This window comes from Diadema antillarum, unplaced genomic scaffold, assembly GCF_040938485.1.
Source record: "Diadema antillarum isolate AM-2024a unplaced genomic scaffold, OU_Dant_1.0 scf00000047, whole genome shotgun sequence".
NCBI classification, from domain to species: domain Eukaryota; kingdom Metazoa; phylum Echinodermata; class Echinoidea; order Diadematoida; family Diadematidae; genus Diadema; species Diadema antillarum.
Window position 1 is genome coordinate 783,324 of NW_027270936.1, and position 13,001 is coordinate 796,324.

The 13,001-nt window shown below is 41.3% G+C and overlaps 1 protein-coding gene across 1 annotated transcript in view; it reads right to left on the reverse strand.

The window, feature by feature from the left end:
- LOC139715376 (calnexin-like) overlaps positions 1-11,180 on the reverse strand; it is a 35,921-nt gene extending 24,741 nt beyond the window's left edge. The window contains exons 1-4 of the mRNA XM_071626949.1: positions 11,119-11,180; positions 2,492-2,783; positions 1,456-1,579; positions 684-760 (exon numbers count right to left, since the gene is read on the reverse strand). Of these exons, the coding sequence (XP_071483050.1) occupies positions 684-760; positions 1,456-1,579; positions 2,492-2,736 (446 nt within the window). The 5' untranslated portion in view covers positions 2,737-2,783; positions 11,119-11,180. The remainder of the gene's footprint in view (positions 1-683; positions 761-1,455; positions 1,580-2,491; positions 2,784-11,118) is intronic.
- Between the last annotated feature and the right edge of the window lie 1,821 nt (positions 11,181-13,001).

The following is a 13,001-nucleotide window of genomic DNA, read 5'->3' on the forward strand; positions in this document are numbered from 1 at the left end:
TATCAACCTAACCAAAAAAGATAAAATGGGATAAAGCCATTCATAAAAAACAGAGTCTTATTTATGTGCAATAATTACACTACTTACTCTTAGAATATGTGGTAAGGTATTCTTATAATATGTGGTAAGGTATGTGAGACTAGTAGCATGTTCAAATGGATTAGAAACACACACAAGCATTACTTTCTAGTGACTAGAGCTCACTCTTCAATAGCAAGGGAAATATATACACTATGAGATGTTGGGCCCAATTTCAGCATTAAAGGGATCGTACAGTTTTGGTTGAGACCTAATTTCAGGTTTCTAACATTTTTTGGTGAGATAATGAGAAACCTCTAATGAAATATGAAAGAGCATGTAATTCTATGAGGAATTCAACGTTTATTTGATGAAAATTGGTTTTTAAATGGCTGAGATATCCAAAAAGAGCGATTCTGATAAAGTGTGGGACCCACACTTTATCACGATCGCTTTGTTTTACTTTGTTTTTGGATGTTTCAGTCATTCCAAACCCGATTTTCATCAAATAAACTTTGAATTCCTCTTAAAATGGTATGCTCTTTACTATATCAGGAGTGTTTTCTTGGTATCTCGCAAAAAGTTAAAAGCCCAATTCTCATCTCAACCAATACTGTACTATCCCTTTAACAATGCACATTAACCACATTATAATGTGTACTCACTGAACAACCAATGGGTCAGCCACAAATTCAAATGGCTTGTCCAGTTTGGCAGCAATGGCATGATGCTTGGCCTTAGACTGTAATGAAACAGAGACAAGAAAATTGGAAATTACAGTCAACACCATCAGGTACATGCAGTCAATTTCATAATACCAAAAGGAACATGCATTCATCTAAATTATACAGATGACAAAAACTCAGAAACTCACTGGAAATACAAACTGTACTTCAAATGCAGTCAAACCTGCCTGAGTGGCCACCTATTTATAGCGACCACTTGCCATGTACAGCCACAGAAAAATCCCCCATAAGAGAAAAGCCATGTTACAGACCCTTTGCACAGCGACTACCCGTATAACAAGGCCAGCGTCCCCCACCTCTGCATCATGTGGAAGATTGTAACCAGTGTAGAGCGGCCACAGTCCCATACAGAGCCGCAGCTGAGTTGATAATCAGCCAGAGCGGTTTTCTGCTTTGCAGTCATACCGGTCGTATACTTGATCTTGAACAGTTCAATGATCGTCATCACTTGCGTAATTCGCACAAGTCAAGCCCTTTTGATGGCTGAGCTGTAATTTTGGCAAACTAATTCGGGGAAATCATGCCATAAACATTCAGCTATATTTTTATCATATTCCAACATTGCATCTCACAGGAGAGAAACAACATTCTGACAACTTTCTTTACATATCTTCTCAACAAGATTCTTGAACTTTTTACCACACATCTTCACTCATATCACTACTTTGGGTTAGTATACGATGCTGCTCACCTTCAGTACAAGACCCATGTCACCAGCAAGAGGTGTGGTTTCTGGCTCCTCCACTGCCCACTTTCCATTGTACTTTGCAATGTCCTCGTCCACCCCATCCTTCTTGGCCTGAGAGGGCATCCACCTGGATTTCATGCAAAATTAAGCGGAACACTTATTGCAGAATTTTCAGTATATCCTGGAGTCATCGTAGCTGGCAACTGGTCTCAAAATTCAGAAACACATCACATTTTGACCTGTAAATTCTGGGATGTATCAACTTGGTCAGTCATCATGCACAGTTGCATGGCACCTGTTTTCTCACATACATGTGATCCCCCTGATCCTCTGTAATTGATACTTGATGGATACGGGACTACCGTAAAACTGGAATGGATCAATTCCTGTTTGTTCAATTCCTGCTAATCAATTATATTGATGAGAATAACATCAATATATCGATTTCTACAGTAGAGAAACTATGCAGATATATTCTACTGCACCGCAAGAGCTCCTATTTCTATGGGTCAATGATACTGTCCCTATCAACAGGTACATAAAACAAATTGTTCATTTTTCCAGAGATTAATGGTATGCTTTAGAAACGTTATACGTTTATCTCATTTTTTGTCAAAGGCAATCTGTACCTAATGTTTACAGCACACAAAGCTCCTGGCTTCTTTTTAGAGGGGTAAGAGAGAAAGAATAAAATACGCACACACACACCCTGAAATGCAAAGTCAAACAATTTAGTGTCCTGTTCACACTTAAAAGAAAATTAACCCTTAGTCGATCTTTATGGTCAAATTTTGTCACATTTGCATGAAAAGGATAACAGGAAGAAGGAGGAGGAGGAGGAGACCACAGCAACAACAAGGACCATGTAGAAGAGGAAGAAGAAGAAGAGGAAGAAGAAGAAGAAGAAGAAGAAGAAGAAGAAGAAGAAGAAGAAGAAGAAGAAGAAGAAGAAGAAGAAGGAGAAGAAGAAGAAGAAGAAGCAAAAGATGATGATGATGAAGATGATGATGTTGACTACAGTCAAGACAGTATAACATACTTGGATCCCAGTACTGAGGCACTATCGAATGGCTCTGCAAGGTGAACAGGTCCTACTGGCTCAGGAGGGGAGTACTCCACTTGCTCTACTTGCTCTTGGTCCTCAGCCTCATCTTCCAAGTCCACATCCATGTCATCAGCCTCATCCTCATCGTAGATGTCCTCGTCATCTTCATCGTCTTGGCAACGAACAGTGAGCAGGCTGCCCACGAGCAGCAACGACAGGAACAGCACCTTCAGTTTCATGATGGCTGGTCAGTGCCTAATACAAGACTTGGGATGTTGTGCTGAACCTGTTCAAGAATGGGATACAAAGAACAATCCGAGTTAAACAGCACAGAAAACAGCTGTAATGGACTCAAAATACACTACAGTACTTGACTAATCCACAGTCATTAAAATCATTTGGTTTCCCTGATGAACTCTCGTCAAATGGAGGTCTGGAAGTGCATAGAATAGCCACACCTATACAGACCACATTGTACTTCTCACCTGCATACACACACATTTAAAGAATAAAAAAAAAAAACAACAACAGAATCTTCAGTCTCAAGGATTAAAGGAGGCAGCTACTGAAGAGTGCCATCATGTAATGCGAGTCTACTCTGTCCCTGACCGAACGACAACATCACTGCAGAAAACTATGCTACAACTGTCAAATGTTCATCTTTCCTCCACACTTCTGTCACTGTCTTCATGACCCCTGAGCATGATCTACATGTGCCACTGATGTCTTGTGACAAGACAAACACCACAGGAAGAGAAACTGCACCAATGGTGGTTTATCTTATTTCCTAGTCAGAGCTGCACCTGTTTGCTATGCAGAGGTGAAGAATCCAAGCAAAGCATGAACAAGAAGAAAAGGGTAAACAGTGTGAAATATTCGGCATATTCTATTGCAAAACCTGTTAGCACTGCATCAAAGATATTACATGCTGCAACAGAAGCCAGTGTTCCATCCATTGGTGGTTGTCAATGTATTTGGTATAATAAAAATATTAATTCAAAATCAAAACAGTACTTCCTTTATCAAGATTGGATGGATAAAGGAATTATTTTTATTTCTGATTTATTGAACCCTCCCCATCCTGGCAGTAAGTTATTTGAAGAATTGGTTTTAGATTTTGATATAAGTTCACGGGATAGGAGGAAGTATAATTTTTTGATCAAAAGTATTCCGGAAGATTGGTTGGTTTTATCGGATTTAACTCCAAGTATTATATTGGATAAAATGAAAGTAAAACTTCTTTCAATAGTATTAAGAAAATTCCTCGATATGCTTATGGTATATTATTAGAAACTTGTATCCCCCAAAGGCAGATGATATTTTGGGAAAATTGTCCTGATCCCGATCAGGAGAAATGGGAAAAAATTCATACAAATAATTTTGGATCAACCATTATCACCCGTATTCGTTCTTTTTATTTTAAATTATTTCATAGAGCGATAGCTCTAAATGAGTTTTTATACAATATTAAAAGGAAGGATTCACCAAACTGTGCTTTTTGCAATATTGCCCCAGAAACTTACATACATTTGTTCGTTGAGTGTTCCGTGGTCAAGCCTGTTTGGGAAAAAACTATTAAGGTTATTAAAGAGAAGTCAAAACAAACTTTAAACCCTACTGTTTTTGAAAAAATGTTCGGTTTTGACAATGATAAATTTCTTACATTTTTGTTTCTTTTACTTAAATATTATATTTATATATGTAAGTTCCAAAATAAATCACCATCTTTTGAGGGCTATAAAGTATATATTGCAAGTAATAAAGAGATAGAATATAGTATTGCCAATAAGAAAAACAAGTTAGCGCTTCATTTTAGGAAATGGAAGTTCTCTTTATGACTTCTTCATTAAGAATATTTGTTGTTGTTGTTTTTGCTTTTCTTCCTCACTGCTTGTAAAAGTGTAGTAATCTTAAATGACATATTGTTTTTTACATGTATATATTTACGTATTCTAAGAACTGAGTTTGTAAAGTTCAAGAGGACTGCCATTATTATAAGGTGACTAATAATTGGTCATCGCTGTATAGGTTGTATCATGTTATCTAAATCGTCGTTGTGTGCATGTATCATACTGTTTGATTAGTTTTATGCTGAAATGTACGCTGTACACGTGTTTTGTTTTGTATACATAGCAGGGTTGAGGCTTGTTCAAATGATGTTTTGTAAAACTTCAGGGAGAGTTTCCGCGATTTTCGCCAGTTTCATGTTTTACTTCTCTCCAGGGGATGTTTTGTCTGTCTCGCTCCTACCCGAGAGCGGGGGCGGCTCCATGTAATACAAAGAGTTGGTGTTAATATTTCAGTGTGTGTCTCTGTGTGTGTTTGTCTGTGTGTATGTAGGTTAGTGTGTATGTGAGTTAGTGTGAGTATGTGTGTCTATTTAATGTATGTGCGTGTGTGTGTGAATGGGTGGGTGTGGGTGTGTTTATTTGTTTCAAACAATATACAAACTACAACAAAGTTAAAAGCAAGTCATATTAAGATGAAGATGGAGTCGGGCCCCGACGGGGAAGTTGTGAGACTGATCAATGGTTACTTTGTTGGTTTAATTGTTTGCGGACCCTGTGGGAGCTGGAAGTTTGTCAGATGGATTCTCTTTCGATTCTAAAGTTTGTTTGTTTGTTTGTTTGTTTGTTTTTTGCCAAGCCTCAACTCTTTTTCCTCCACCTCTCTCTCCCTTCCCCTCTGACAGAATGCGATCTTTTAAATCGTTTTGAAAATATATGTATTAGTGCAACTGGTAATCTTATGGATTTGGGTTTTTTTTTCTGTCGGGGGGGGGGGGCGTATAAGCTGCATTTATTGTTATCAATAAATCTTATTTATTTATTTATTTATTTACTCTTTTTTTTCATTCATGCTTGATTTCGCTCATAAATTTGTCTAATCATTTGTAATATTTTGTATCATGATTTTGTTGATTCAATAAAACATGAAAAAAAAAAAAAAAAAGAAGAAGCCAGTGTTCCTTTCCCCCATGGTCATACAAGAAAGTTATATTGAACAGTTGAATGGGCATCTCACCATGTACAATCTGAGGTAAATTATTAAACCTGTCACCTGGGTGTAAGTCCTGTTGTGAGCTGCTTCAAAAGGGGTTATCAATCCAAGTATCAAGTATGACTCAAGTAGGTTCTACCATGTGATTACCAATTCCATTCCATGGTCCAGGATGGTGTTAAGAGTTCTCCCTTCACTTGATTCCACTACTTACCTATTCATTGTTTTATCTTTCTCTGTTTCTGGCTGCTTACAAATGTACTTTGAATTGCCTACACAAGGCTCAGGTCACTCTATTCAAAGCCACAAGTCCGTCCACACTCTGATCGTGCTCCCCGATATTTTGGACAAGATAGCAATGCTCCACCTCAGACTTCTAGGGAAACTGATGATACTCACACCTAGCAGGATTGAGTACCATCTCTTCCAGCACTTGCTGTGTCTACACCCAGACTCCAAGTCAGCCAGAGAGCCTTCTCCACCAATGACATCCTCCCCTCTTAGAGGTCATTAATTTGCCCATAACTTACCCATTACTTACATGTACCAGCAATGGAAAAGGACTGCCACTGCAGTAGTCCTGGGTCATAGAGATGGCCAGTCCAAAGAAGCCATAGCAACCAAGTCCACTCTTAATCTTCATTTTGTACATTACGCAATTCCCTGGACCTTGCACAGTCCAAAAGCTACTCTACTGCCTGCTTGACTCGCCTCACACTCCCTGTGCCAGGCAATACCAATTATTAGTGCTATAAAACTGCTCTGTGGTGGCTAACCCACAAACACCTGTCTCTACAGCCAGAATTGGGAGGCAACAGAGCATGCACCAGTTGTCCATGGGTGTGTTTGTCAACTCACTTTTGGCGTAGAATTACGGTTTCCAACAACTTTCAGGGAGATTTGGGCAGATGATAAAGACAAAGCTGTTGTGATTATGGGGCTAGCAATGCCTTTCTGAAACACCAAAAAAGTGGGATCTCAAATGCACTTGAGCCTGAAACAAGTTTCTGTGGAGATGATAAACACAAAGTCATTTTGAAACACTTTTATAGCTTAGACGTACCCACACCAACCAGGGGTCTATATGATCTCTGCTCCTCAGGTCAAACAGCACAATGGAGCTGTGTAGTGACAAGGTCTTCCTCTCAACTCACGATAGAGATGCATGCAACAACACGAGAAATGCAATCCGAAAGCCATTTAATGTAAATGCGTTTTTGATAATGGGTATTAAAACGTGTTTCAAACATGACAAAGATGGTAAACGCAGCCAGAGTCAATCCAAGGATGAGACCATCAATCATACATGTGTATATCTGTACATGAACATCTCCTTGGGGAATGTATGCTCTAGACTCTTAACACTTAGGCCTGAGAGTACATTTCACACCTCCCAAGTCCCAGAAAGTACGCAGCAGAGCCACTTGACTGCTCTCCCCGAGACCTTTAGACAAGAAAGCCAAACTCATTGTCAATCTCATACCCAAGTCTTAGGAACAGATTACCCGAACACCCTCAAGGAAGAATCTGTGGATCTTCACATCTCCCTTGGCTTTCTTGCAGACATGTTGATGCACATACGGTAAAACCCCCAGTATTCAGTCATTTAAGCTTTTCTGCAATATTTTTTAAAATCAAATAATACATGCAACATTTTTATTTTGCACAATCCCAAAATATATCTCCTTGATAATCCCCCAGAATACGGTCAGAATTCAGAATTCAGAATTCGGTCAGGCAATAGAAATCTATGCGCATTCATTGTCAACGTGCGTTCAAGGCCACTGAAAATTGCACCACCCCGTACGTTGTCGGCGCAAATTGCATCAAGGATGATGCAGCGCCTGTTGGTGACCGAATTTTGGCAAGTCAGCACTTGCATTGTTGCAACTGCACTCAACCCCTGTACATTTACTATTTAGTCACTGCATCTGCACATACAGAGATTTTGTTTTTCTTTTGCATTTTTGCAGATACCATCACAATAAGTGAAAAATCTCAGAACATAACGGCGTATTTCTTGATTTTTAGCACATTTTTGGCAACCCCGACTCTTAAAACTGGGCTTAATTCACACGCGCTTTGGAAAAGTAGCGCCGATTCTGCATTTCTGACAGCGAAATTTAGGATTTTGAATGGATGTTTGGAGGGGATTAAGGGACTTTCCTGTTGTGAACGACAGTGCCAGTAGACCTCCCTCTACAGTACCGGTATGTGAAATGATGTAATTTGCATGTGTTGCTGTTGTGACAATAGAATTTACTGGCTTGAAGTTGTGATTAGTGATAATAAAGTGACCGAAATCCACGCGACCGAATAGAGATTTACTGGTGGTAGGCTTACCCAAATTGAATATCTTCGATTCATACTTTCTGCATAGATATACATTGTAGGACGTTAGTCAAACCAGACCCTTGTCTTTCTCATCTTCTCTGTTCTTTTGCTGTTTCTTGTTCTACTAGGGTGTCTGTAGCATTTTTGCAACTTTTGAAATTCTATAAAAGGTGGATTATAAACTATTTCATATGAAAGAAAAATATGTCATTAGCCTATATTTCAAATTTCATGGCAAAATAATTATTCTATCTCGAGAAATTCAACTTTCAAATCACTGCAATATTACAACTTTTTTTTGACGAGCATGCACGAAAATGTGTCCAAATCACGTTTGCAAACAAGGCCGGTAAGTAGCATTCGCGTGCAGATCGCCAGCAACCAGTTAATGAGCGTACAGCGGATTGCTAAAACGCGTAACCAGCGCAGAAGCCACTCCCCCTCGTGTCGTCATAATACATGTTGTGCGTATGTATACAGCGCTCAGCAACGTTATGAATGAATACGTAGCGCATGCATTCCGGCCCAGCCAACGCATCGGCGGACGAGCTAGCGAGCATGCATTTGTGTGTTTTGTACTACCTACACACTGCACACACACGCTATATGCGCTACACTACGTACGTGTGTACACACGTACACAGCTGGCTAATACTGAATGCGACGACTACATAACACGTCGATGCTGTCGAGATCTATGGCAGTTCATGTGAAAATGTTATATGGCTATTTAGCCATGAATGCCACTTTACCACCATTCGTGGCTGAAGAGTATAGCTTCCAAAATCGTTGTTTGCCCTTTTTTGTCGATTGGAAGTTCAGTCGTAAAAATCGGTATTTGTACCTACCTTCCACCGCGGTACCGCCTCACAATTGACTTGCCTGATATGGTGCGTTGTGTAGCCTAGGCTTACACTGTTGTGCTGCATACGATCGCGAGAAAGACTGTAACTCGTGCATCATTAGTGCACTTTTCTATTGAAGTATTAAAAAAAAATAAATATGACTCTACATGGTCATTCGTTTAGATTGCTAACTCATACACTGTAGGCCTGTTATGATCATTATCAATCCAGTAATACGAGTAGTACATGTACTTTGACTACGTTGAAACTGATGCGCCAGGTGGTTTACGAGCGTGTTACATACATGCACCTTGTGAATGCTGGGCAATCGTAACCCCATAGAACTCAGTGCTGTAGAACTATCGCAAGCGAAGAAGCGACGTGACAGCTAGCTAGCTAGCTCAGTCTGTTTTCAGTGGCACGGGTGTGCGCGCGCGCACGTACTCGTACACGTACACGTACACGTACATTGTATGTAGCTACGTAGCTACCTTGCGACGGTAGACACACTGCTGACCTACACGTGTAGGTCCGTGAGATACACACACACACACACACAGCGCGCGAGCTAGCTGCATGCGCGCCATGTGGCGGCGAATGCGTGCAGATTTACATATGTATGAGCGTATTTGCTTGGACGTTTAATACTATGGTTGTTGCATACGAAGCCACGCCTACCACGTTCGCTGAGATCAAAAAGTTATTGCAAGGGGTATCTTCTAGGCAATATCCCCGGTCCAAGACGTGGAGCTAGCGAAAAACCGACTTCACCATCGGATTCAGCACATCCTAAACTACTCGCATGCCACACGCTGGTACAAGTAGCGAAGCAGACGCCGAGATATCGAGATAGGTGTGATTCTAACGACATTTACACCAATTTATCGTCGGAGTCATGTACCAGCGCTTTGATAGATTGTGGAGCAAAACTTCCTCTTTCATATGATACCAAATTTGTTAGGATTCGATAGCGGCATGGACCGGGGATTTTGCAATAAATGCGATTTTTTAGCATAAAACGCGGGGTCAAAACAGCGTAGGCGCGCGACTCCATTGTGTTCTATGGGGCTTGCGTGTTGTAAGATAGGGGCGCGTTTTGTCCGAAGGTTGGCAGTGCGCGATCAGACACCCTAGTTCTACTCCTGACCACCTCTGTGTACAACATTCAGTGTACAACCATAGTCGCTCTTTTTTTCTTTTAAGCGAGTCAACCGCCTAAACTTTACCCGTAGACCACGTATGACGTACGTGTAAACTTACTTAAATTTTAACGTAGATTGTTCTCGACTCCAGACCAGTTCGGGAAACCCACTCACAAGGGGGCCCCTCCTTATAAGTAACCCGTCCCCCTTATAAGTACTCCCGTCCCCCTTACAAGTAACCCCCGGGGCACCCCTTATAAGGAGTCTCCACGCTATTTTGCAATGCAACGCGAAAATGAAAGGACTGCGGCAATTCGCTTGATTATGTCCATAAAGCTTCACAAGTTTCCTAGTTACTCACAAAATTTGAGCAAAATCGGTTTGAGGCATCATATCTAAAATCATGGATTTAAATGCGATGTCAAACGACCCATGCGAATGCTGAAATGCGAGCGATTACTGGCGTGAGTGTCGCCAGGCGCGGCAGCGCGGCAATGCTTGAGTGCAGACGTGGCGACTGAGTACGAAAGTCTCCGTACTCAGTCGCCACGTCTGCACTCAAACATTACCGCGCCGCCGCGCCTGGCGACACTCACGCCAGTAATCGCTCGCACTTCAGCATTCGCATGGGTCGTTTGACATCGCATTTAAATCCATGATTTTAGATATGATGCCTCAAACCGATTTTGCTCAAATTTCGTGAGTAACTAGGAAACTTGTGAAGCTTTATGGACATAATCAAGCGAATTGCCGCAGTCCTTTCATTTTCGCGTTGCATTGCAAAAAAGCGTGGAGACTCCTTATAAGGGGTGCCCCGGGGGTTACTTATAAGGGGGACGGGGTTACTTATAAGGGGGACAGGTTACTTATAAGGAGGGGCCCCCCTTGTGAGTGGGTTTCCCGAACTGAGACTGCCAAGGCAAGGCAAGGGCGGGCGCCGCGCCGGGGCAAGCAGGGCCCCATTTCATAAAAGTTGATAGGTCTGTGATAACTAATCTTGCTAGAATGGCAACTTCCCATAGCAACCATGACGATTGTAATTCCAGCAAAAGTTGCTATCATTATCAACTTTTATGGGGCCCAGGACTGGAGGAACTAAACAAAACAAGCTTTCAATTTCAGTACGTGGGACTACACAGTGTATGACCTGACCATGAGCGTGCATTTTCATGTTTCCCATAACTACAGTATTTTCTCTTGCAGCAAATGCACCAAATCATAATCTATGAATGAGAATAATTGTTCATATCAATTCAAATAAGTAATGCGTAAAAAATATAGTAAATGCGAATACAATTACCTCCCCTTGAAGGCGGTCACATGAACTCTCGTCGAATGTTCTACGGTCACGTTACACACGCGTAACCACATAAAATCGCAGTGGAAATACACGATAGACACGCGTGGAGCACGCTGAGTGGTTGAAATTTGTGTGAGTTTTGTTGATTGGCAACATCTATTTAATGAGCGATAAACAATTATAATTTGCCTTAAATGCATGATATGAATTATGATTTTTGCTTTATAATGAAATTATTATTTTCGCATATTAATTATATGTTATTTTTATCCTCTGTTTGATGTAATTTTTTTGTACTTACTGAGCGAGGATGAAAGAGAAACAGGATTGAATGTATGAAAACAGCGGAAATTTCAAGCAGACAATACTGTCAATAGCTGAAGCTGTCTTTGTCATATCGAGCCGATAATGTCACGCAAGCAAGGCCGTTTAAGTGAGGTAAAACAATAAACAAATATCAAGTATCTGTTTTAATGCGTAATAACCTACCAGCTGAACGTTTTCTGATCAGGCGTTTGCGATCCGAGCTTTTAAGTCCTGACTCGCCCTGCACTGGCCCTCCTGCTGCCGCTCCGCCCCCGCCCACTGCCGCTGCCCTGCCCTGCCCGACGCGCGACGGTAGCTCCGCGTTGCGTCGCTCGGGGCTTTCGGGCGGGGATGTCTGCGCTGCGCTGCAATACAAACATGACAAAAGATGGCCGAGATATATATTCACTCATATTACAATAATTGATAAGGCTAACCGTTAGATGTCTAGACATAGTCTTCTTCTTCTTCTTGTCAGTAGTCTGCTTCCTTCATTCAATTCAACCTTGAAGATTCTTGCAGAACTTGGTGATAGTGTGTGTCAATAGGGGTAAGGACTAAGGTGCATGTGCCAATAATTTACAGGGTGCAAGTAAAAACTGCCTCTAATCTAGCTGTTAGTGTTAGTGTTGCTGCCTTCCGTCAGCAGGAGACGAAAGGACCGGACGAAAGAAGTAGTGTAGAAGTAGACATAGGTCTAGAAATAGAATATAATTATTGACTAGTAAAACTAAGTAGGCCTAATTAATGACTCGACGAGCGAGCTGAGTCTTTTCTTCTTTCACGTTATCGCTCTCCAGGGCCTGCAGGGGATCCGTGAAACCTCCGAGGAACATATCCCCGACAACCAAATACAGACCGATCTTTCGGTCAAAGTCCGAGTCTGAGTAGAATTGTAGATCTTTTACAATCGACTAGACTAGGGCCTAGATCTAACTGCGACCATTAACATTGATTAACTAGTATAGTATACACAGGTCACAGCCCGGCCCTGTCGTGTGACTCGCGTCACTGATGCACGGTGTCTGTCTGGTCAGGCTAAACTGCAACTAGCCCGAACTTAGTTATTTTATAATTTTTACAAAGGTCGAAAGGAGCGCCCCAGGGGCCAGGGTTCAATAATCCATCACATCGCAGCTTTTTTTTTGCACAAATTCAATACATAGCTCTAGGAATACAGAGTGTAACCACTTAACCCCCCGTCTTTTTTTTTTTTTTCATACTCCAGAAGTGGCACCAGAAAAGCTATAAAGCTACTGCAGTGTATTTTTAACCCGGAAGTTATAGGATTTAGGGTACCACCTGTCGCCACCCTACATGTAAGAAGGGTCCGGACTGCAGCTTCTCTATTCCAAAATTCACCGAAGTTTTGCCTCAAATGTGCCTAAATACTGCAGTTTCAAAGACTAGTATCATGACCACCCTGTTGATTCTGAATCTCTGTAGTGAAATTTACGCCATTTTAGTATGTGCGATGCATTTTGGGCAACAAGGGTACCTCAACATCGGCACCCATAGGTAATACACATGAATTTCATAGTCATGCGTCGTGTTCGCAATTTATTAAGCGGATGTTT